General features: G+C 51.3%; 1 protein-coding gene across 9 annotated transcripts in view; it reads right to left on the bottom strand.

Annotated features, from left to right (window-relative positions):
* The window catches only part of CHD6 (chromodomain helicase DNA binding protein 6), a 217,412-nt gene that overhangs the window by 126,792 nt on the left and 65,117 nt on the right, over positions 1 to 25,503 (bottom strand). For 7 of the 9 annotated variants that reach the window (XM_044985565.1, XM_044985564.1, XM_044985558.1 and 4 more), the window contains exon 2: positions 18,499 to 18,551. The exons of the other annotated variants lie outside the window; for them this stretch is intronic. In XM_044985565.1, coding sequence (XP_044841500.1) covers positions 18,499 to 18,525 — 27 coding nt within the window. In that variant the 5' untranslated portion in view covers positions 18,526 to 18,551. The remainder of the gene's footprint in view (positions 1 to 18,498; positions 18,552 to 25,503) is intronic. 9 annotated transcript variants of the gene reach the window in all.

Consider the following 25,503-nt stretch of genomic DNA (forward strand, 5'->3'; position numbering starts at 1 on the left):
GGGGATGAGAAGACCAAGCAAGTCTGGGACTTTGTAGGCAAGGAGAAAGGGATGAGAACTCAGGTGTGTGGAAGAAACAAGTCAGGGACAGGGCAGAAAAGTCTGTACCTCCTAGAGAACACTCCCATCCAAAGGCTGGAATGGAACCCAAGACTCTGGAGTCTCATCATTCCACAGTCAGCAAATGTCTGTGAAACCCTCTGGCAAAGTGTGTGTTTTATCCCACTCCAGTGCTGGTCCACACAGAAGTAGCAGGCTGCCATGCTCTATCTGTTATTCCCTTAGCTCGAGTGACAGATCTGTGTGATGGATCTAAAGGTCCCAACCCTGCTGATGACCCATGGGGTGCCAATATGATAGCATGTGAGGGAATTTCTGTTTTTTCAGTTTGCTTTTTTAAAAACCCAGGAAATTACATACAGAAAACTACATTAAAAGAACATTATTAAGACTGCAAAGTCAATCACACAAATGTCAGGAAATGCCAGTATTAAGGTGGCCTGTGCAACTTTCATTCAGCCCCCTTGGACATATGTATTATGATATTGTCTTCAATTACAAGTATCAGAGGGGTAGCCGTGTTAGTCTGGTTCTGTAGAAGCAGCAAAGAATCCTGTGGCACCTTATAGACTAACAGATGTTTTTGCAGCATGAGCTTTCGTGGGTGAATACCCACTTCTTCGGATGCAAGTAGTGGAAATTTCCAGGGGCAGGTAAATATAAGCAAGCAAGAAGCAAGCTAGAGATAACGAGGTTAGATCAATCAGGGAGGATGAGGCCCTGTTCTAGCAGTTGAGGTGTGAAAACCAAGGGAGGAGAAACTGGTTCTGTAATTGGCAAGCCATTCACAGTCTTTGTTTAGTCCTGAGCTGATGGTGTCAAATTTGCAGATGAACTGGAGCTCAGCAGTTTCTCTTTGAAGTCTGGTTCTAAAGTTTTTTTGCTGCAGGATGGCCACCTTAAGGTCTGCTATTGTGTGGCCAGGGAGGTTGAAGTGTTCTCCTACAGGTTTTTGTATATTGCCATTCCTAATGTCTGATTTGTGTCCATTTATCCTTTTCCTTAGAGACTGTCCAGTTTGGCCGATGTACATAGCAGAGGGGCATTGCTGGCATATGATGGCATATATTACATTGGTGGATGTGCAGGTGAATGAACCGGTGATGGTGTGGCTGATCTGGTTAGGTCCTGTGATGGTGTTGCTGGTGTAGATATGTGGGCAGAGTTGGCATCGAGGTTTGTTGCATGGATTGGTTCCTGAGCTGGAGTTACTATGGTGTGGTGTGCAGTTGCTGGTGAGAATATGCTTCAGGTTGGCAGGTTGTCTGTGGGCGAGGACTGGCCTGCCACCCAAGGCCTGTGAAAGTGTGGGATCATTGTCCAGGATGGGCTGTAGATCCCTGATGGTGCATTGGAGGGGTTTTAGCTGGGGACTGTATGTGATGGCCAGTGGAGTCCTGTTGGTTTCTTTCTTGGGCTTGTCTTGCAGTAGGAGGCTTCTGGGTACACGTCTGGCTCTGTTGATCTGTTTCTTTATTTCCTCGTGTGGGTACTGTAGTCTTGAGAATGCTTGGTGGAGATTTTCTAGATGTTGGTCTCTGTTTGCGGGGTTAGAGCAGATGCGGTTGTACCTCAGTGCTTGGCTGTAGACAATGGATCTTGTGGTGTGTCCGGGATGTAAGCTGGAGGCATGAAGGTAGGCATAGCGGTCGGTAGGTTTTCGGTATAGGGTGGTGTTAATGTGACCATCACTTATTTGCACCGTGGTGTCTAGGAAGTGGACCTCCCGTGTAGATTGGTCCAGGCTGAGGTTGATGGAGGGGTGGAAGCTGTTGAAATCATGGTGGAATTTTTCCAGAGTCTCCTTCCCATGGGTCCAGATGATGAAGATGTCATCAATGTAGCGTAGGTAGAGAAGGGGCATGAGTGGATGGGAGCTGAGGAAGCGTTGTTCCAGGTCTGCCACAGAGTTCCTGTGGGATGTTAGTCAATTCACTTAACCCCAACTCTATATAGGGGGTCATTAATTGTGTGATTTTCATTTTCTGGGTGCCTGACTTGGAGCTATAAGTGCTGAGGTAAAGATAGTCAGAACAACCATCTCAGTGAAATGCGCTATTTGGTCAAAGTTGAAACATTTGGCAGAGACATATCAGTTCCCAAAAAAAGATTAATTGGGAAGGTTCCTGGGCCCGTGGTGAGGTACGAAAGAAATTCTATAGCTGGGTGAGGATGGTATTGGTCTGGGATGTGGGAGACCCATATTAAAGTCCCAGCTGTGTTTGATTTGGAGTGGCCTGAGATGGCCTACTGCCGAGTCAGACAGCACAGGCACTTGAACATGGCTTTCCCATGGTCCTGACAAGCATGAAGACATTTCTTGCAAAAATGTTCAAAAGGTTTTGTTTTCGTTCCACTGAGGAACAAAAACAAATGTTAAAACCTTGAAAGTTCCCATGAAACGTAACTGTCCTCCCAGTAGGTCTAGCGCTGAGCACTCACAGCTGCAACAGAAGTCAGTGGGAGCTGTGCTCTGAATGTATAAACTGCTATAGACCAGGGATTGGCAACCTTTAGCACGCTGGCCGCCAGGGAAAGCCCCTGGCGGGCCAGGCCAGTTTGTTTACCTGCTGCGTCCCCAGGTTCCGCTGATCGCAGCTCCCACTGGCCGCGGTTCACTGTTCCAGGACAATGGGGGCTGCGGAAAGCAGCGCAGGTCGAGGGATGTGCTGGCCGCTCTTCCCGCAGCCCCCATTGGCCTGAGACAGTGAACTGCGGCCAGTGGGAGCTGCGATCAGCCGAACCTGTGGACACAGCAGGTAAACAAACTGGCCTGGCCCGCCAGTGGCTTTCCCTAACGGGCCGCATGCCATAGGTTGCCGATCCCTGCTATAGACTGTTATGAAGGCATGACAAATTAGGCACCCAAATTCAATGGAAACTTTTAAATCTTGCTGTGTTTCAGTTTCCCATCTATAAAACAGGGATAATACCTCTGAACCTCACAGGGTTACTCTGAAACACTCAGGTACTACAATGAAGAGTGCCACAAAAAAAGGCCATGTGAAAATACATAATTCTACCTTCAGAACAAGGTTTGAATAGAGTGCAGTACATGAGGCCTGGGGCTACCCACTGAAGAATGAGAAGAAACCAAAATATATAACAGCTGCTCATTCAGTGAGTATTGTCAATCCTGTGCACTGAATGAGACAGGGTTCCTGTGAAAAAATAGCATGTGATCATGTAGTTATCAACTATTATAATTACAGCTGGTTGAAATGCAGAATTTTCATTTCAGGGAAAACAACATTTCAAAATTTGTTTTGTTCCAAATCACTGTGAAAACAAGTATTTTCAAAATTTCCTGCAAAAATAAAGAGAGCTGCCACCCCCAATCATTTCAACATGTATTTTTCTGGCATTTTAAAAATTACTATCATCTTTGTATTATTCCATGACATACCAGTAGCAGTAGATAATATGATGTCATACTATGTCAAGTTCTGTCACAATGACATCATAGTATATGCTACTACTACTGGCATGTCATGGAATAACATAAAAACAACAGTAATGTAAAACTAAAAAACAATATAAAATAAATTTCAAAGTGAAAATTTCAGTTTGAAATGAAATTTCAAAATTTTTTCTAAAACAAATTTCAGCTTAGTTAAAACAGCATTTGCTGACAGAAACCCATTTTGACAAGTTTTCTGACCAGCTGTAATCATAAGGCAGCCATCTCCCAAAGGAGCTCCGTGCTGGAAGGAGTCATACCTGACTAACCACATCGCAGCTCCCTTCATTCCCTCTTCAGTTACAATTGGACTCTCCTCTTCACTTCCTGTCCCAGACCCCTGCAGCCTTACATTGCTGAGCCATGTGAAACAGATACCATTTCCCATCCAGAGATGGATACACTGCTGTTACCAGACAGATTCTCTGTCACTGTACAGGTCTCTGCGTTCCTTCACAATATAAGAAGCTATGAAGCAATTGCTCCAGTAGAGTTACACCAGGGATGAATTTGACTCATTAGGTTTTAGCTCCAGAAATAAAAGCATCTTTACTAATGTAAAAGCATTACACTGAATCCCAGCTTGTCTCACTCCTCTCAGCTCCTTGCATTGTGAGGCCTGCAGGTCCCAGCCCCAGCACTGTGCCACTGGGACCTGTGCCTCTGGACTCCTTCAGCAGTGAGTGCTCACACAAAGGCTCCTTCCTTAAACTCAGGCTGAGCGCAGTTGGATACTCAAGGAAGCCCTGTGTTCAGACAGCAGCATGGAAGTGACACCAGAAGGGAATGGCAGATGGGACTTGCTGCCACAAAAATGGACCAGCATATCCTGCAAACTCAGCATGAGGAGATGGAGAACTCCAGTGACTGAGAGTCTGGAGACTGGGAGTCTGGAGACAGGCAGGCACCACCAGTCATTAGCAAAGGGCACTCTGGGGAGTTGAAAAAAGAATGAGATGAGTTCATGGAGGATAGGTCCATCAATGGCTATTGGCCAAGATGGTCAGGGATGCAACCCCATGCTCTGGGTGTCCCCTAGCCTCTGATTGCCAGACTCTGGGAGTGGACGACGGGGGACAGATCACTAGATAATTGCCTGGTTCTGTTCATTCTCTCTGAAGCATCCGGCACTGGCCACTGTTGGAAGACAGGACACTAGGTTAGATGGACCATTAGTCTGACCCAGTATGGCTGTTTTTAGGTTCTTATGAGTGACCCCTAAAGGTTCCAGCCAAGATCAAGGCCTCATCACTGGGAGTCTGGACAAGGCAGCTCTCACAGACAGAAGGGCTGGTCTCACCATATAGGAGCTGCTAGGAGGACACAGCTATGCATCCTTTACCCAGCTCTACGCACAGGGGAACATGAAGTGCTTGTGTCTTTATCACTACAATGTGTTTGGCAGGACAGAGACGGGGGCCTGAAGAGATCAGTGAGCAACCGAGGAGAGAAAAGCTGATGCCCATGTTCTGGGGCAGACCCAGTGCCCTCAAATCTAGAGGATCTGTGAATGGAGACCTCATCCATCTGCCAATGGTATTTCAATGGTGCCCATCACCTTGGTATTTAGCTAAGACCACAGACAAGTATAGGGCCTCTTTGAATGCAGAGACTCTAGCAATGTTTAGGGGTTACCTATGGTATTATGTGTTAGTTAACAACTCTAACAGGACCAGGCCATGCAAGGTATCAAGGCTGGGATGGACCATGAGGCTGGTTTATGGGATTTGTTACAATCAGCCAGCACTCAGCAGAGAGAAACTTCAACAATAGGGTCTAGGCCCATGTCCCTGGGGTCTGTTGCAATGTTCCCTCTAATTTTTTCCATCCATGTGTGGAATAAATTGTATGTGCCTATGTGCGCCACCAATAGAAACAAAAAACCTAGGTATAATATATTTTTTTTAAAAGTTACCATAGGAATAATTATTCCAGCCAGGACTGGCTGCTGGGGAAAGCCCTGTGCTGTCTCTTTAAGACACTCCCTGAAAGCTCTCTTGCTCTGTCCTGAGCCCTGTTGTCTCCCCTCCCACGCTCTGCACAGATGGGGCACATGGACAGGGTGAGGGGGAGATAGAGAGACAGACTGTGTCAACTGGCTGCTGGGGAAATCTCAGAAACAGTGCCCTGTCTCTTTAAGAAAGGCACTCAGCCACTCACCATTCACACCTCAGAAGCTCCAAGTGAGTCCTCCTGAGCCAGGCTGTCCCCTCTGCCCTGCTCTGCAGAGATGGGATACAGGGGTGGGGGGAAGGGGGACAGCCTGACATCAGCACCGTTCCCCCCTCTTCCACTCTGCACAACCAACAGGAGGGTTCCGGCTCCAGGGGGCAACTGCAGGACGGAGCAACGTGGCTGGAGGAGGGGCACCTGAACACATGCTGCCGGCTGTGCCTGCTCTCCTAATCAGCTGGGTGGCACCTGAATCTCTCCTGCAAGGCCGCCCAAATGCGCAGCTTACAGGGAACACAGGTCTATTGTAATAATTGGGCCTACAAATTTACCCTAACTGTGAGCTCAACTGTGAAAAATATTGTCATGAATTGTCACAATAATCCGTTATATAAAACTGTTTAAGAAAAGATGTGAGGAGACAGACAGACTGAATTAATTTAAACTGACACCATTCAAGGACTATGTTAAGATTATGACTGGTAAACAAGAGTAGCAGAGGACTGGAAATCAATGGACCAAAAATTAGGAAATTACAAAATTTGGAAATTAGACCTAATTGGTAGGAAAAAAATAATGAGAAGATGAATTATTCCACCTGTCACCTTTTTGGGGCCCTTAAAAAGAGACTTTTGTGCTCCCTTCCATTGTGCGGGTGCAGACCAGTGACCACTGCTTGCTAAAAATCTCCAGACTTAGATGCATCATGTACATATGCGTATGCACATGTGGAATACACATCAGGACCATCACTTGAAGAACCACCCTGAGACATCTGTTGTGTCCCCTTCATGGTTCTCACTGCATAAAGGCATCCATCATAGCACCCTTATATCTGCTTGTCCTGGACAAGTTACCCACTGTAGAGCACCCACCAGATCCATCAGCTGGCACCACCTAGGGGGGTAGGCAATTCACAGCTTCAGCATCTCCATTTCTGAGACATGGAGTGAAACCCTCAGATTAAAGCAGAAGCTAAGAAACCTCTCCCCTTCCCATCGCCTCTCCTTCTGATGGGAAAGTAATGCTGCTTAGAGCTCTGAAAATTCAGATGTGCTTGAGCACAGACTCCTAATATAAGGGACGAGTCTAGTTATTTCCATAACTATAGGACAAGGAAATTTGCAGGCTCTGTGGAATAACTCAATTTGCTTTATCTCTACAGTTCTCACGTTATTCAATAAGTCAAGGCTGGGCAAAAAGAAAGCCAGCAGTAGAGGGAGCCACTCGATGCCCTAGAGCAGGGGTGGGCAAACTTTTTAGCCCGAGGGCCACATTGGGGTTGCAAAATTGTATGGAGGGCTGGGTACGGAAGGCTGTTCCTCCCCAAACAGCCTGGCCCCCCCATCCCCCCCCCACTTCCTGCCCCCTGACTGCCCCCCTCAGAACCCCGACCCATCCAACCCCCCTGCTCCCAGTCCCCTGACTGCCCCGACCCCTAGCCACACCCCCTGGAACTCCCACACTTATCCAACCCCCCCGTTTCCCGTCCCCTGACCACCACCCCCAACCTCTGCCCCATCCAACCACCCCCTGCTCCCTGTCCCCTCAGTGTTCCCCAGGACCACCTGCCCCTTATCCAACCCCCCGGCCCCAGCTCCCTTACCATGCCGCTCGGAGCAGCATGTTTGGCAGGCGCGCCACCCGGCCAGAGCTAGACACGCTTCTTCTCTGCTCGGCAGGAGCGCACGGCTCCACAGCCCAGGAGGGACAGCAGAGGAGGGGCCGGGGGCTAGCCTCCCCAGCTGGGAGCTCAAGTGCCAGGCAGGACAGTCCCGTGGGCCGGATGTGGCCCGCGGGCCGTAGTTTGCCCACCTCTGCCCTAGAGAGAGCAGAGCACAGACTACCATGTGCCCTTCCCATGAAGAAACCATGAGGAGAGGGAGGGAAAACAAGCTGCTGGAGCCTTAAACCCAGCAAATAAATCTGTTCCCCATCCCCAGAGCAGTAAAAGACGGTTACTCACCGTTGTAACTGTTGTTCTTCGAGATGTGTTGCCCATATCCATTCCAGTTAGGTATGTGCACGCCGCGTGCACGCTCGTCGGAAGATTTTTACCCTAGCAACACTCGGTGGGTCGGCTGGGCGCCCCCTGGAGTGGCGCTGCTATAGCGCCAGATATATACCCCTGCCGACCCATCCGCCCCTCAGTTCCTTCTTGCCAGCTACTCCGACAGTGGGGAAGGGGGGCGGGTCTGGAATGGATATGAGCAACACATCTCGAAGAACAACAGTTACAATGGTGAGTAACCATCTTTTCTTCTTCGAGTGATTGCTCATATGCATTCCAGTTAGGTGATTCCCAAGCTTTACCTAGGCGGTGGGGTCGGAGTGAGACGTGGCAGAGCGTAGGACTGCTGAGCCGAAGGCTGCATCGTCTCTGGATTGTTGTACCAATGCGTAGTGTGAAGCAAAGGTGTGAACCGATGACCAGGTAGCCGCCCGACAGATTTCCTGGATGGGGACATGGGCCAGGAAGGCGGCAGAAGAGGCCTGCGCTCTTGTAGAGTGAGCAGTAAGATGGCTAGCCTGAATATGAGAAAGCTCGTAGCACGTCTTGATACAGGATGTTACCCAAGACGAGATCCGCTGGGAAGAGAATGGCATGCCCCTCATGCGGTCTGCTACAGCTACGAAAAGCTGGGGCGAACGCCGAAAGGGTTTCGTCCGCTCTATATAAAATGCGAGAGCCCTACGGACGTCCAAAGTATGAAGCTGTTGTTCCCGGCGCGAAGAGTGCGGTTTCGGGAAGAAAACAGGGAGAAAGATGTCCTGGTTTACATGAAAAGCAGACACCACCTTAGGGTGGAAGGAGGGGTGTGGTCGGAGGTGCACCTTGTCTTTGTGGAAGATCGTATAAGGCGGGTCAGCCGTGAGGGCGCGAAGTTCTGAGACTCGCCTCGCCGAAGTGATAGCGACGAGGAAGGCCGTCTTCCGGGAAAGGTATAAAAGGGAACACGTGGCCATAGGCTCAAAAGGGGGCCCCATAAGTTTGGCTAAGACCAGGTTTAAGTCCCAGGTAGGGGCCGGGCGCCGGACCTGTGGGTACAATCGTTCCAGTCCCTTAAGGAACCGGGAAACCATCGGGTTAGAAAAAATAGAACGGCCACCCTCGCTTGGTCGGAAGGCCGAGATAGCTGCCAGGTGCACCTTTAAGGAGGAGACCGCGAGGCCCTGCTCCTTGAGGGACCAAAAGTAATCCAATATCGTTGGAATAGACACCAGATGAGGATCGAAGTTATTCTGATTGCACCAGTGGGAGAAATGCTTCCACTTGGCGAGGTAAGTCGACCTAGTGGAAGGTTTCCTGCTCCCCAAAAGCACCTGCTGTACCGCAGCAGAACAACTCCGCTCCGCTTGGGTCAACCAGGCAGGAGCCATGCCATAAGGTGAAGGGACTGCAGGTCCGGGTGGTGAAGCCTGCCGAAGTCCTGCTGTCATAGGTTTATTCCCCACTTTGAACTTTAGCGTTCACAAGATGGGGACCTGCATGGACTCCTCTAAACTAAAATCCTAGTTTAGATCTGGTTCTTGCTGCCACCAGTCAAGTTTTAAGTGTCTGACACACTCCCTGTTCCCCCAAAACTCTCCCTGGGGAACACAGATTCAAACTTGAATCTCAACACAAAGGGAAACAACCATTTCCCCCCTCCCCTCTCCTAATACTTAGGAGAGATACCTGGATTCAAATTCCTTGAATCAAAACAAAGAGGGATTCACTTTTCCCCCCTCCCCTTCCCCTGAAAATCCAAACAAGGGAAGGAATCAATCAAGTTCTAAAAAGAAAAGATTTTATTAAAAAGAAAGAAAGAAAGTACACTATCTCTGTAATACCAGGATGGAAAAATATCACAGGGTCTGACTTATAAACCTGGAGAGACTTCCCCCTCCCTCCTCCTCAGAATAATCAGTAACAGCAAACAGAAATAAAGAATTTTTCCAGCAAACACACAATTGCAAATACAGAAAGCAACTCAAAAGACTAATCCGCCTTTTTAACTAATACTCACTATATTGAATAGAAGAGGCTATTTCAGGAAACTTGGAGAACTTGAAGGATATGACTGGCCTCTCTTAAATCCAAAAAGAGACTAACTCCAAACAAAGAAACACAGACGACAGACTTCCCTCCACAGAGATTTGAAATTATCTTGTCCCTTGATTGGTCCTCTGGTCAGGTGTTCATCAGGTTACTGAGCTTGTTAACCCCTTACAGGTAAAAGAGACCTTAACCCTGATCTGTTTATTTATGACACCTGCGTTATGAGGTCCAGCCATATTGGCAGGGGAATTGGTTCCGCCACTGATAGGTCGAACAGCAGGGTGTACCAGTGCTGCCTCAGCCATGGTGGAGCGATGAAAATGAGGTTGGCTCTGTCCCTCCGGAGCTTGAGCAGCACTCTGTGAATGAGGGGAAATGGCGGAAAGGCATAAAACAGGTGTCTCGTCCATGGGAGGAGAAACGCGTCTGAGAGGGAGCCCGGGGAGCGTCCCTGGTAGGAGCAGAACACGTGGCATTTCCTGTTCTCTCTGGAGGCAAAGAGGTCTTCTTGGGGAAAGCCCCACCTCCGGAAAACTGTATGGATGACATCGGGACGGATCGACCATTCATGAGACAGGAATGACCTGCTGAGGTGGTCTGCCAGGGTGTTCTGTACTCCTGGGAGAAAGGACGCTACTAAATGAATAGAGTGGGCTATGCAGAAGTCCCACAGGTGGATGGCTTCTTGGCAAAGTAGGGAGGAACGCGCCCCGCCCTGCTTGTTTATGTAGAACATTGTCGTCGTGTTGTCTGTGAACACGGATACACAGCGGCTTTGTAGATGGACTCGAAACGCCTGGCACACTAGGCGGACCGCCCTCAGCACCCTCACGTTGATATGTAAGGCCAGCTCCTGGGGTGACCAGAGGCCTTGAGTGTGTAGGCTCTCGAGGTGGGCACCCCAACCCAGAGATGATGCATCCGTGGTCAGCGCCACAGAGGGTTGGGGAGGGTGGAATGGTACCCCTGCGCAAACTACCGCAGGTTCTAGCCACCAATTGAGGGAGTCGAGGACTGTCCCGGGAATCGTGACCACCGAGTCTATATTGTCCCTGTGTGGGCGGTATAGTGACGTGAGCCATGTTTGAAAACGCCGAAGCCGGAGTTTTGCGTACAGGGTCACAAAGGTGCATGACACCATGTGATCTAGGAGGCCGAGGCAGGTACGCACTGACGTTGTCGGGAAGGATTGGAAACTTCGAATGATCGAAGACATTGCCTGAAACCGTGGCAGAGGGAGGCAGGCACTGGCCAGATTGGAGTCCAGAACTGCTCCAATAAATTCTATCCGCTGCGTTGGAGTCAGAGTAGACTTTTCGGCGTTGACCATAAGGCCTAGCCTCCCGAATAGGTCTGTGACTACACGCGTGTGTTGGGTCACCTGCAGTTGGGAAGTCCCTCGAATAAGCCAATCGTCGAGGTACGGGTAGACGTGTATTCGACGACGGCGGAGGGCGGCAGCGACCACGGCCATGCACTTGGTGAAGGCTCTCGGGGCCGTAGATAGGCCGAAGGGGAGCACCGTGAACTGGTAGTGCTGGTTGTTGACGACAAAGCGAAGATTGCGTCGGTGTGGTGGGTAAATAGCAATGTGGAAGTACGCATCCTTCATATCGAGGGCAGCATACCAGTCTCCCGGATCCAGGGATGGGATAATGGTCCCCAGGGTTACCATGCGGAACTTGAGCTTTACCATAAAACTGTTGAGTTCTCGCAGGTCTAGGATCGGTCGTAGACCTCCCTTTGCCTTGGGGATTAAAAAGTAGCGGGAATAAAAACCCCTGCCCCTCATGCCCTCTGGCACCTCCTCTATGGCACCCAGACTCAAGAGTGTCTCGACCTCTTGCAAGAGGAATTGCTCATGAGAGGGGTCCCTGAAGAGGGATGGGTAGGGAGGGTGGGAGGGAGGGGGAGAAACAAATTGGAGGTGGTATCCCGATTCCACCGTGCGGAGGACCCAGCTGTCGGAGTTATCTGGGACCAGGCAGGGAGGAAATGGGAGAGACGGTTGGAAAAAAAAAGGGTGAAGGATCCGGTAGGGAAACTGGTGGGCCGTCCTCGGGCGTCCCATCAAAAGTTTTGCTTCGACCCCGAAGATGGCTTTGGGGGCGGTTGAGTCTGGTTTCCCTGGTTGCCAGATTGTCTCCTCCGGTTCACCCTGACACGACGTCTGGTGTCTTGTCGCGGCCTGGGTTGATTATAGGGGCGGTACGGCTGGGGCCTGAAGGACCTACGTTGGGTTACCGGAGTGTGCGTGCCCAACGAGCGCATTGTAATGCGGTTGTCCTTGAGGCTTTGCAGTCTCGGGTCGGTTTTCTCTGAAAAGAGACCCTGACCGTCAAAGGGTAGATCCTGAATCGTCTGCTGCAATTCAGGTGGGAGCATCGAAGCTTGGAGCCAGGATATGCACCTCATCGTTATCCCAGAGGCAAGAGTCCTGGCCGCCGAGTCCGCTGAATCCAGGGAGGCCTGGAGGGTGGTTCTGGCTACGTTTTTACTCTCTTCCAAAAGGGCCGTAAATTCTGCACAGGAGTCTTGTGGCAGGAGTTCAGTGAACTTGCCTACAGACACCCATGTATTAAAGTTATAATGGCTCAGGAGGGCCTGCTGGTTGGCCACCCTAAGCTGAAGGCCGCCAGCCAAGTAGATCTTACGGCCTAGAAGGTCCATGCGCCTTGCCTCCTTAGCCTTAGGAGCCGGCGCTTACTGGCCATGCCGTTCCCGTTCAATGACGGATTGTACTACCAGTGAGCAGGGTGGGTATATAGATATTCATAGCCCTTTGACGGGACCATGTATTTTCTTTCCACTCCCCTAGTCGTCGGTGGAATGGAGCCTGGGGACTGCCATATAGTATCAGCATTGTTTTGAATAGTACGGATGAAGGGGAGGGCCACTCGAAGGGGGGCATCCGCCATCAATATGTCCACCATTGGGTCCTCTACTTCTGCCACCTCCTCGACCGGCAGGTTCATGTTTTGAGCTACCCTCCGTAACAAGTCCTGATGAGCCCGAAGGTCAATAGGAGGAGGACCCGAGGAGGATGTTCCTGCTACCGCCTCATCAGGCGAGGAGGAGGAGGAGAGGCCTGGTACCAAGGGATCCTGTGGTGGGTCAGTGAGCGGCGGAGCTGCTTCTGCGTCGGGAGGAACTTCAGGTTCCGCAGAAACAAGTGGCACCTCGTCAGTGCCCGTGGGAGGAGGCCTGCTAACCGTGGCTTCGGGGGCTCTATGGTCAGAGGGACCTGAGCGCTGAGCCGCGAATGGGGCACCTTGCGCTTCGTGGTACGCCCATGGAGTCCAGAAAGCCCATTGAGGAGGGCCTTGCTCTTGGCCTTGTGGCTCAGACTGCTGGTAGGAAGCACTGCTGGCGTGGGACGAGATGGACGGGTGTCTCGAAGGCCATGGCGGTGCCGAGAGGCCCTGGGACGGTGCCGCCGATTCAGCCGTTCGGTCCCGGGGCGGTACCGAAGAACAGTACCGGTCCTGTCGGTGCCGGGACTGAGATTGGGACCATCTACCACGCCGGTGCCGGGAGGTCGACCGGGATCTCGAGTCTCTGTGGTGAGAACGGCTGCGGGACGTACGGTACCGAGAACAGTACCGAGAGCCGGACCGGTGCCGACAGTGTCTGTCCGGGGGCCGGGATCATGAGCGTCTCCGCGAGTACGACCGGTACCGCGATGGAGAGCGGTACCAGGACTGCGAGCGGTGCCAGGATCAGGACCAGCGTGAGCGGGAACGTCTCCGAGATCGGGATCTGGAGTGACGCCTCTCTTGGTGGTCAGGGGAAGGGGGCCTCATTATGGCCGGCTTGCCAACTGACTTGACGACCCACACCGGCGGTGCCGGGGGTTGAGGCTGTGTCGACTCCATCAGCGCAATTAGCTCTCGTGCCATCGAGAAAGTCTCGGGAGTTGAAGGGAGAGCTAGCTCAACCGCAGCGTGAACCGGGGAGCTGTGTGGCACTGGACTCAACGGCCCTTGCAGTGCCGGAATCGACGGTGCCGCGCTAGGAGGAGCTTAGAGCTGCGGTGCCAGAGTTGATGGTGCCGGCGTAGGTACCGGGGTCCGGCCTGCGGGCCTGGGTGTATGATCCTTTTTAGAGGATGTGGTCGGCGCAGCCTTACGTTTCCCCAAGGGGGAAAGGGATCGGTGCCGGGGAGCCAGTGCCGGCTGATGTCGGTGCCGGGTCTCGGTACCGGAGTGAGCTGGTGCCGAAGGTGCACTCCTCACCGATGCAGACTGCTGGGCAGTCGGTGCCGGTGCCGCAGGTTTAAGTGCCGATTCCATTAGGAGCTGCTTTAAGCGAAAGTCCCACTCCTTCTTTGTTCTTGGCTTGAACGATTTACAAATTCGACACTTATCAGGAAGGTGAGACTCTCCTAAGCACTTCAGGCAAGACTCATGAGGGTCTCCCACCGGCATCGGCTTCTGACAGGCCGAGCACGGCTTAAACCCCGGTGCCTTGGGCATGAGCCCGCACCAGGTCAGGGGAAAAAGGGGCTAGTCCCCCAATCCCCCGTTGGACTACAAACACTAACTACAACTAAACTAGTAAAACTAACTATAACTACTCTAAAGTTGAACTATATACACGATAAGCTAGAAATAAGAGAAGCTAGGGCTGTGGAGGACAGCGATGCCGCACTCCACTGTTCCAACGACCGTCACGGGCAATAAGAAGGAACTGAGGGGCGGATGGGTCGGCAGGGGTATATATCTGGCACTATAGCGGCGCCACTCCAGCTGACCCACCGAGTGTTGCTAGGGTAAAAATCTTCCGACGAGCGTGCACACGGCGCGCACACACCTAACTGGAATGCATATGAGCAATCACTTGAAGAAGAACATGCTTAAATCAGATTCTAAACCCCCACCCCACCAGGACATGGGCCTCCAGGTTGGGCGCCCCACAAATCACATGGAAAGGTGACAGATTTCAAAGGTTACTCACAGCAGCTGACAAATCCTCATTTCTCCTGCATTAACAGGGAAGGAAGGAAATGCAAACACAGCACTTAGAAGCACTAACAAACAATCCACGAATATCAGACCACTTAGTAATATAAATAGTGAGAACAGGTCTGTGTGCAAGACCTGGCATTCCTAGCCCCAACCACAACAGGCAAAACACACCAAGATGACAAAACCTGACTCCCCAAGGAGAAAGGAATCCTATACCAAGAGATCCAGATGACCGAGGAAGACTTTGGAATGCTATGTCAGGCCTTGCAGTCAACAACTGATAATGTTAACAGCACACCAGGCTTTTCAAATGCACTGGCAAGCAAAGTAATTTGGGATGGGATTTCCAAAGGAAGCAAGCAGTTAGCGAATCCATCTCCAAAGGGAGAGAGCGGCATCTCCTCACCTCACAGCCTGCAACACATCTGAGCCTCAACATTCTGCCTAACATGTCTCTTTCATGTGCACATGCACACACACCCTGAGATGACAAAGGGGAAAACAGATATGGATGAGGGACACATGCAGAACTGAATGCAGCCCAAGCCACACACAGGGCCTGTTAAAACTCTGTGAGTGCCACATCCTCTCCAGAGTCCACATACAGAAGGCTGCCACGAACAATGGCCCTGAAGCTCTACTGGGATGCCACACTGACAGGGCTCTCTACTGGGAGGAGTCTGGTCCACGTTGAAAGTGGAAGCTCAGTCAGCTTGAAGGTGTTCCAGCTCAGGGATCCAGCCCCGGGGAGGGGAGGAGAGGAGTGCCGCCACAGCCAGTGCCGCTGCCCTTTCATCCAGGACTCCCAGCCCCAAATGCTATGCAGGGACTTTCCCTGCCTCCTCACTACCTAGCCAGGGTTTCTTCCAGCCCTGTAGAAATCCCTAAGGCATTTCTAGCTAACAGCTGGACCAGCAGACAGTGCCATGAGACAGAGGGCCAGGTCCATTATGATGGGCAGTTCCACATACAGGCAGCCCCTTGTATGGCAGAGAGAGCTGTCTCCCACCCAGGCCATGCTCACCCAGAGCCACACCTGGCCCTGGCCTGGCAGACCCTTGGCCTTTACTTACTGGCAGAAATGGCTTCTGTTCATGAATTATTTGTGCAGATGAAGATGGAGGGGCTGGGGCCAGCCTGGGCAGCAGGGAAAGCACCTCAGAAGGAGAAGGCCCACCAGCCTAGCACTCCAGGCCAGGCAAGGTATGCCCAGAGAGTGCAGCGCATCCCCCCTGCTTGCCATCACTGAGGCTGCCTCACACTAACAAGCTCTCTGGTTCTCTCTGGGTCTCTAACACAGCCAAGTGCTGAAGTCTGCAATACTTTGGCCTGATTTCGGTTGTTCGGTTCAAGTATGGGTGCTGCTGGGGTTGGTGGCCCGTGATATACAAAGGTCAGACTAGATCAGGGATTCTCAAACTTCATTGCACCCTGACCCATTTCAGACAACAAAAATTACTACACGACCCCAGGAGGAGGGACCAAAGCATGAGCCCGTCTAAGCCCCGCTGCCCTGGGTGGGGGACCAAAGCCAGAGGCCCACTGCCCCGGGCAGGGGGACTAAAACCAAAGCTCAAGGGCTTCAGCCCCAGGCATGGGGCTGTAACCTGTGCCCCTGCAACCCAAGGCTAAAGCCCTCGGGTATCAGCTTTAGCCTCAAGCGGTGGGGCTCGGGCTTCAGCTTTGGCCCCGGGCCCCAGCAAGTCTAACGACAGCCCTAGCGACCTCATTAAAACAGGGTCCCGACCCACTTTGGCGTCCCGACCCACAGTTTGAGAACAGCTGGACTAGATGATCTGGTGCTCCCTTCTGGCCTTAAACTCTGGCTGCTGACCACACTATGCCATCCATCCTCATTCTCTCGACTGCTCCTTCCTGGCTAAGGCACAGATGCACTGGGGGGGGGAAGAGGTGCTTTCCAACACTAGGGTGTTACACCAGCCTCACCCACAGGAACGGGAACTGTAAGAGATTCACGTCACTCTGGAGGAAGCCCCACTGGCTCCCCCACTCCCTCTGGCAGCACCAGCTCCTGCAACACTTTCATTTGTCCTGGTCTGCACTACACCCCCTACCCCACACAGAAGCGAAGCTGCCTGCTGCTCTCCCTTCTACCTCCATGCACACTTGGGAGCAGTGTCTGTCGGCAGGAAAGCAGGTAGGGCTGTGGGAAGGGCCCCCTGCTGCTGTGATTTTCCAGGACAGACAGTAGAAACATCTCACTTCTCTGGTACAATAGCAGAGCAGCCCACTCCAAAGTAGAGAGAGCACAGGTCCAGGAGTGGCAATGGGCAGTTCCTGAATGAGAAGATTCTGAGGCAAGTTGCTGTGGAATTACACCAGGAAAAGTATGGTCAGAACCTGGCCCAATGTCTCTTTGCCTTTGCTCAGGTGGTTCAGGACCCATCACTACAGGAATCCCATCTGATGCCACTGTTTCAAGGGAACACCTGCCAGCAATCTGCACGATAACCACACCTGGGGAAAGGCTGCCAATGAAGAAGCATTTTTACCAGGCTCCCTTTCCTTGGTACACATTAAATCTTGCTGGCAGCATGCACTCTGCTGGGAAAGGGCTGAGTGGGCTTTGCTGACTCCATGGGGTGGGTGGTTCACTATCCAAACCAGATACAGTGCACTCCATTTATAAAAATCACTGATATAAGAATCAACCGCATACCGTGATCAAAGCCACTGGGACAAAATCGTTCCTATACTAACTAAAATACTCCACTTGTAAGACTCAAATCATCCAGGGCAGATGTGATTCTTACAAAAGGAGTGCACGGTACAAGGGGGATGGCAGTGGCTACCTGGAGAGAGAGAGGATCTAACATGTGGGCTAAGCAGTCCTGAGAGAAGAGCACTAGAAGCAGTGAAGGTGGCTTGAGCTGAGCTTTGTTATTATTCATTTCTTTGTCATTAAGGACAGACCCCAGAAAGGGGTTAGCTGCTGCCCTGTGGGCTTTGCTTCTGAGTAGGCTGAAAGAGGCTCCCACTCCCTTTAAGAGATTTATCCCATTATTAGATGCTCACTTTAATGGTTTCCCATTAAAAGCAGCATGGACGCAAATCCATGAAGGGCAGACTGGCTTGTTTTACACCCTACAAACACCTTTCACCCCAGAGGCAGAGTCTCCATACATTGAACAGGTTCTATCCCTTTATCACAGAGCCCAGGGGCAGCTTCTCCCTGTGCAAATAGCAGAGACAATGACCAGCAGCTCATAAATCTCCTCCAGTAGCAGATTTATTCATTCAATTTGTATCGTAATACCGGATGTAGCAGGTCAGAGTCAAGGGTCAGAGGCTTGGTGGCCAGGATTATTTCTGAACCGAGCAGGGTTCCTGAGCTGGCACGGCAGGCCTCCCCTCCCCTTGTCCCACTCCTTCTCCACTTCCAGCTTTATCTGGGACGGGTTATTTATTAGCACTTATTGTAACAACTTTACCGGTTTTCCTAAATCACAGTGGTTGTGAAGCCAGACACACTGGAATGGTAGGAGCTTCGCTACCCAGGCTAACATAAACAATTAAGTATGTCTTGTTTATTAAATGGAAAATAAATCCCACTCTCTGCCCTTGCCTCAAGCAGAGATTTATATGCCCCAAGCCTCAGTTACATTTCAAAGCACAGGTCCGTGGCCCTGACAAGAGGGGCTGAAAGCTGGAAATGGACACACACCTCTTGGCTACACGACAAACATGCTGTAGGTCGACTTGCTGTAGCCACCACTCACACATGACGAGGCATTGAAGCCTCAAAGACTGATTAAGGTGAAGGAGAGGTCACAAACCTGCTTTTCTTTCTTCTGAATTTTCATTATCAACTTGAGGATGAATGTTACTTCTGCAAAACACAACACAAACACTCAAAGTAAAGATCAGTGTAGCATCAGTGCTGGAAGCCTTTCAGCGTAATGCCCCCTGACTGACTGTGTGAACCCTAGTGAAACGGGCTGGACAAACCTCAGCCATGCTGGAATATTGTTAGCAGGGATAGGGAACAGTATCTATGGTCTACATCTCCTGATAAACAGGAATCCACCAACTTGTCACAGGCATAATAGTCACTGTTTACCAGACCTTGACAAAACACAGAGCTTTAGGCCTTGTCCGCACACACACATACAGTCAAAAACCTATGTGAGTTAAATGGTGCAAACAATTCTATGGGTTTGATGCGGGTTACAGCACTTCCGTTTGTGCCTGTAAATTTACCGAAGCAAGACATGAATGTCCACATACACACTGGCAACCGTTTAACTAAATCAGCTTAAAATCACACCTCCAGTGAAATCAGGGCAGTGCTGTGTGTCAAGCAGGCCTTCTGCTCAGATGCTCAAAGCCAGCAGAGAGAAGGCAAGTTAACACAGACACCTTCTCAGTTACCGTAGAGACCAGTGCACTACCCAGAGAGTGAACCAGAGGAGGTGTCATCCACACCAACTTCACTGGAAAGGAAGAACAATTAAAAACCCTGCCAAATGGGGAAAACAAAAGGGAAAGAATCAGAGAGGGCAAGCATGAGTTATAAACCAAGGAGAAACCTCTTCCCCCTCATTGTTTTGACAGCCCTTTATCTCCTTCCTTCTGGTGTGTGTGTTCGTAACCACCCTTTGGAAACCTGGGCTTGAAATTGTTTCCTTATTGAACAGTGCTTGCCTGTTCTTCCCCTCATGCACGTTTGTCATTGAAGGGCTTCCCATTAGCAATGAGCTGCCATGATCATGGGCACAGGACTCCAGATGCTGAGTTAGGAGCAGTGAAGCATTTATTTTGGAAAAAAATATTCAAACCCCTAACCTTCAGCATCACAGCACAAATTGTGACCCACACTAGCTGGTGGTAACGGAAATCTATTATGCTAGAGGGGGGAATTAAGCCCAGCCCCATGTGATGACCCTAGAGGAGGGGGATGGGCCATCAGGACCATTGACAGGTCGAGGGGAGTAAGCCCAGCCCAGCCCAGGTCTCTTCCACCCTGCTGCTCAGACAGCTCTCAGACATTTCCAGTGCCGTGTTTGCTGCTGCTGCTGTAGTGACAGCATGGGCCCTGCCAGAGAAGGTTCCTGTGTTCAGTGATTCTGGCAACTCTCCCCTGAAGAACACCATCACAGAAAGGAACATCAACACAGCTGTTTGTAACAGTTCACATCTCAGCAAAAGCTGAACAGAATTCAATGGGATTTGGGTCTGTTCTACATGGGGAAAGTTACCAGTATAGTTATGCTGGTATAATTATATTGCTCTTCTTGTTCTAGGCTGTGGCTACACTTAGCACTTCAAAGCGCTGCCGCGGCAGCGCTTTGAAGCGCTAAGTGTAGTCAAAGCGCCAGCGCTGGGAGAGAGCTCTCCCAGCGCTGTCCGTACTCCACCTCCCTGTGGGGAATAACGGACAGCGCTGGGAGCCGTGCTCCCAGCGCTGGGGCTTTGACCACACTGGCGCTTTGCAGCGCCGCAATTTGCCACGTTGGAGAGGGTGTGTTTTCACACCCTGCTGCAGCGCTGCAAATTTGTAAGTGTAGCCAAGCCCCTAGAATAAGAGTTATATCAGTATAACTAGAGTGGTATAATTAATTATACTGGCAAATTTCTCCACGTAGATAAGCCCAAAGAACAGACACTTCTGTGGCCTGAGGGCCTTTCCCCTGCTGAACATCAAATGCCAGCTGTAAACAATAGTGAGACGAACATTTCTCAAAGAAAAGGTTGCAAGAATCCTTTGTAATGGAAAATATTAGACAACCTGAATATAGGGGTTGCTACCAGCTCTCTCCTTCTCTATTCTAGAGCATTTTAGCATTGCCAGCCCCAAAGCAACCTCCTAACGCACCAATAACACATCTTCCATCCACAAAGTGCCCACAGCTGTGCACAAATGTTTGCACCATGCCTTTAAGTGATTGCATTTGCTCTGAGCACCGCTAAGCACCATGCCCTCCACCATAGGGTAGCACCAGCACAGACAGCAAGCGCTGATGTAGCTGTTACTCCTGCTCCCCCTTCTGTGACAGCTCAGAATGCTGGCTCCATCATCCCACCAGCCACTCCCCTGCCCGGGCCATTCGCACCCAGGAAAAGCCAAGGTACTCCCTGGTCACCCCTGAATGTGCCTGTCCCTCCTACCTTGACATTCCCACAACTGCATAGAACAAACAAACAAACTGACAAAACTTATTAACAGCTTGAAACAGAACTTTCTAAAATATTTTTGGTCTCAGAGATTCATCTGCAAAACAAGAGACAAAATACAAAAGGCGAGTGGCAGACACACAGATACAAGGACACATACGGACAGGCCCCTCCCCCGGTGGACACATTTTGTTGCCTTGGAAGCCCCACATCCGTAAGGCTGAAGAAAAGGGGTTGTCGGCTGCACACAAGGTTCCCAAAGCCCCCGCCCCCACCCCCACCCCAAAGCAATCAGTTATCTCCCTATTGGGCACTGCCTAGTCAGCTCTGTCCCCCTCCCCTGCAGAGATCAATACACCTCCAGGGCCACTCCTTAGGCAGGGGAGGAGTAGTTGAGGGAACTTGATGGACTGCAAGAAGGGGTCCAGAAGGATGTTCTCACTCCAGAACCAGGCTCAAAAAGTGCCTCTGAAAGCTCTGAGTGAGCAACTGTAACCAATGTAGAGTGCTTGACAGTGTGAGCTAGCCAGGGCCAACTCCTTCTCCTGCAACATGCTCCAGGACACGTCCTGGTCCCTCCAGCCTCCTGGATGTGGTGGGACCAGCACAGTTCTACTTTGCAGGAGGAGGCAGGATTCGTGGAACCCACTGAACACAGGGTTACAGCCCTGTGCACCATAGAGCTCACCTTGACAGGAGCTCCCTGCAGCCTAGCACACAGGGGGAAAGGCTGGGAAAGAGCAGGATTAGTAGGTGCTATGTGAATCCACCAGCCATTGCCCACGTGTACAATGTCACTGCCTCCAGGAGCGCCACCTTCTGAAGAGCCCTTTGCCAGACTCATGTATAGGGCTTGGTACAGGCTTTGGGCACAGGTGTTTTGCTGCTAGACTCAGAGGAGTCACTAAGAGCTCCTTCGTGGTCTCGGGTTTCTCAGCCCAAACTGGTTCTGCATTCCTCAGCTGAGTACCTGTCCCCGACAAAGCCCCAGGATCAAGAACTTCCCACATGACAAGCAGCGCAGGCGCAAGCATTATGGACTGGTAGCACAGAGACAAGAAGCAGCTTAATGTGGCAAAGTATGCTGGGAGCTCTCTGCTGCTACCTGCCCCAGGCATATGAGATAAGCGGCTCATTATTTCTCATTTCCTGGCATCCAAATGAGAAAACACAGCTGTGGCAATAGCTCTGCCCTGGGCACAGCTGGTGAAGAGATGGGTTCAGGGTGCTGGTAGGACAGGCCTGAGCTGGTCTATTTCCATATAACTGCCTGCAAGGCTGAGAGATCTCATTGGGCAACGCCACCTTCCCAATGCACCCTGTTTGAGCTGGGAATTCAGTCTGCCAGATCCAGTGGGTGAAGCCAGACTCCAGTGCACCACCACTAGCAGGGTTAATCTCACCTCAGAGCACCACCACTAAGCCAGCTGGCTTTGGAGAGAGGGAGCTGCCAGGATAATGGCTCCCCCTCCCTCACAGAGGAGGTGCCATAAAGCCATTTGAGGGAGTGGCAGGGCTTAACTCTCCTTGGGGTGTGGTTGAGAAGGTGGTCTTGGCCCCTATTTTAAGGCCAGTCCTTGTCCTGCCTCGCGCTCTCTTCCTCCCCTTGTATTGGTGCTTTGCACCCCATCTCCATTCCCCAGTCTCTCCCCATCCTCTGGTTATTCTGGAGATCTCCTCATCCCATGTTTTCCTGCTCCCCAGCCCCCATTCTCGATGGGGGATGGGGAATGGGGCTCAGCTGGGCAATAGTTCTTTCCAGATATAAGAAGCATCCTAGCTCCACGGGTTTCCCCTGCATCCTCTCCCATGTGCAGAGGCTCCTGTGCTTGAGGCTGGGGACACTGAGCAGGCCTGAGCATCTTCTCATCCAGGTGTCTTCTCCCACAATGGAGAATGCAGACATGTCCCACATACACTCTGTGGGGAGACACAGCTACACTTCCCCAGTAGCCATGGCCAGGCCACAAGTAGGGTGCTAACTGGCAACAGGAAAATCATAAACAAACTGGCAAGCCAGATCCTGCTCTGATAACCAGCGGGGGAGGAATCCTCCTGTGAAGAGCAGCCTCCAGACTAGCCTCAGTAGCAGAGAGCACCTGCATGGATCTTGCTGTCAGATCCGACTGTTCACATTGTGGCCACCTGCTGCAAACCCTCCTTCCATTGGATTAGGTTTTCTTTTGCCCATCCCCAGTCTCCCCCATCCCCCTGCCCTGCCAGGGATTTAGTTACAGAAAGAGAACACGGGGCCCACCACCTCCTCTTCCTCCCACACTGCAGCCCATCCCCACCCCATCGGCCTTCACCTCCTCCTCCCCCTCTACAAAGGATATGTGAAGCCAATGGGCCCTGCAAGTTGTTTCACTGCTGGCTGCAGGGCACTGGCCTAGTTCAACTCTTACGTACCTCGGCATTAACACTAATGCCCCCATGCAGCATGTGGCTGCCAGGAAACCAAATCCTTCCACTAGTCTGAACTTCCATGCATGACTAAAACCTCAGAGTGACCAGGGCCCATGTTCCCTCCAGGGGGATAAACCGTGCTCTGGAGGCTCAGGTATTCCCTATTCATACTATTCAAACAGCCCAGGAAAGCGAGCCCTGGCTGTGGAGGGCAGCAAGCACAGGTTTCCAGCTGGCAGCATATACCCCAAACATGAGCCAAACTCTATGCCAGACGAGCCCACACCTGATCCAGGCACCCTATGCAACGTCTGGGGAAGAGGATTTTAACTGTACTTTTGGACAGGAAGCTCACTAACCTGTGCTCCCTGCCTTTTAAGCAAGCCTCCCTTCCCCATGAACGTGAGTCCCCAGTGGGAGGGATCTTGGGCTGCAAGATGAGCACATCACTGCAGCTGGATGTGTCTGCTAACACAATCAGCAACAAAATTGACATTCATGTCACCATCGTTATGTTCCAGAGTTAACCATCATTTGATCAACTGTTTTTTTCAGGCTCCCTGTAGACAGCACTGCACCTGTTCACACTCAGGTGAGCTTTTGAAGATTCATGGATTCCAAGGCCAGAAGAGACCACTGTGATCACAGAGTGTGACCTCCCATCTAACACGTCAGAGACCTCCCTCCAAATAATTCCTAGAGCAGAGCATTTAGAAGAACATCCCATCTTGAGTGTAGCCTTGTAACCAGAAGTGCTAGAAATCTGTCTGGGTTCTGGTTTGTTTTTAAGTGAAAACTTTGATCCACAGCCATGGAGTGCATGGTAGGAAATGCACTAGCGTCAATCCACCCCATACCACAAAGCAGCACGTAACCAATCACTAGCTCTCCAAGCCATTAGCTCACACAGTGGACAGTGAAACCCAGAGGCTCAGGGCTGATAGTACCATTCTATCTATGACACACACTGTATTGAATGGCATCCCCTGGTCTCCTTTCAGCACTGGACACACTGTGCAGGTGGTTCTGTGTCTTGCTTTGCCGAGGCACCCAGCAGCAACAAAGCACCCAGTTTCTTCCATTCGCAGGAATGACTATTTCCAACACATGGCAGCGTGAGGCCAGGGCACAGTGAGGTGGGTGTGGCATGATTCCCCTCCCATCTTTGGAAAATGGAGCTTTTCCTACAGTCAGACATACTCCCCTTCCAGAGTCTGTGTCACTCCACCAACGCTTCTCCTCCTGCAGGGCCCCTCCAACCCAGCTCCTGTCCACCCTCATTAGAGGGTTCCACCCTGGGGCCCCACACCATGAAGTGGGCATCCAGTCCTGTCCCACTCCACCTTCTCTAAAGCTACAGCCAGCAGCTTTTCCCTTGGGCTTCTCTGTCTGACTCACTGGCCAAACAACCCGCACCTCCTCAGTGTCCTTGACCCTCCCTTCTTCCATTGCCCCTCTCCAGCTCTTCCATTGACTCTTTGCATGGAGAAACCCACAGCTCTGTCCTCTTTACTGTATTGCCCCAGAACTGTATTTTTGGTGTTTGCTCCCCTTCACCTGACTCTGAAGCTGAAGAATGGTGTTTTGACCCTTTGTTAAGTTCCCTGCGTCCCTCTGGCAACGAGTTTTTGCCATCCCTGGAATGGAGCTGAAACGAGATGAATGCAGCTGCCAGTTTGACACATTTAGCTAACGGTGCACTGACTTTATCGCAGCAAGACATCTGTGTGCAGCTGCACCAGCCAATTCCAGCTCTGGGAACAGCACGTGGCATGTGTCTGCACAGAACAGCCTGCAGAAGGAGCACAGGATGAGATGCTCACTACAAGATCTCACACCCATGGAATGAATTTGAACAGAAGAACAGACAGGACATTGGCAATCCCTGTGGGTCCTCCCTCCCCCATCCCTCACAGTGCAGAATGGAGGAGAGGGTTAGCATCACCTTCCACATTTCATTAGCAGAACTTCTCACTGTCTCACTCCAAAGCAAAGTACGAGAGCCCCCTTGTAAATCTGTAAGGGCTTCAGTAACCCAGCCCTAAGTTCTGACCCAGCTTGACTCCTAGAAGCGAGAATACACAAAGCAGGTTCCTCTGGGAGTTCCGCTGCAGGCTCAGGAGCTTCCAGGGAAGCAGAAGGACTCTGAAGCCATGGGCTTTTGCTAGGCATCTGCTTATAAGGTGGCACTTCAGCAATGCTTCCTGCAAGTAAACACAGATGCATTGCTACAAGCCCCTCAGCTGCCAGACTAGTCAAGG

This window comes from Mauremys mutica, chromosome 13 (assembly GCF_020497125.1).
Source record: "Mauremys mutica isolate MM-2020 ecotype Southern chromosome 13, ASM2049712v1, whole genome shotgun sequence".
NCBI lineage: Eukaryota > Metazoa > Chordata > Testudines > Geoemydidae > Mauremys > Mauremys mutica.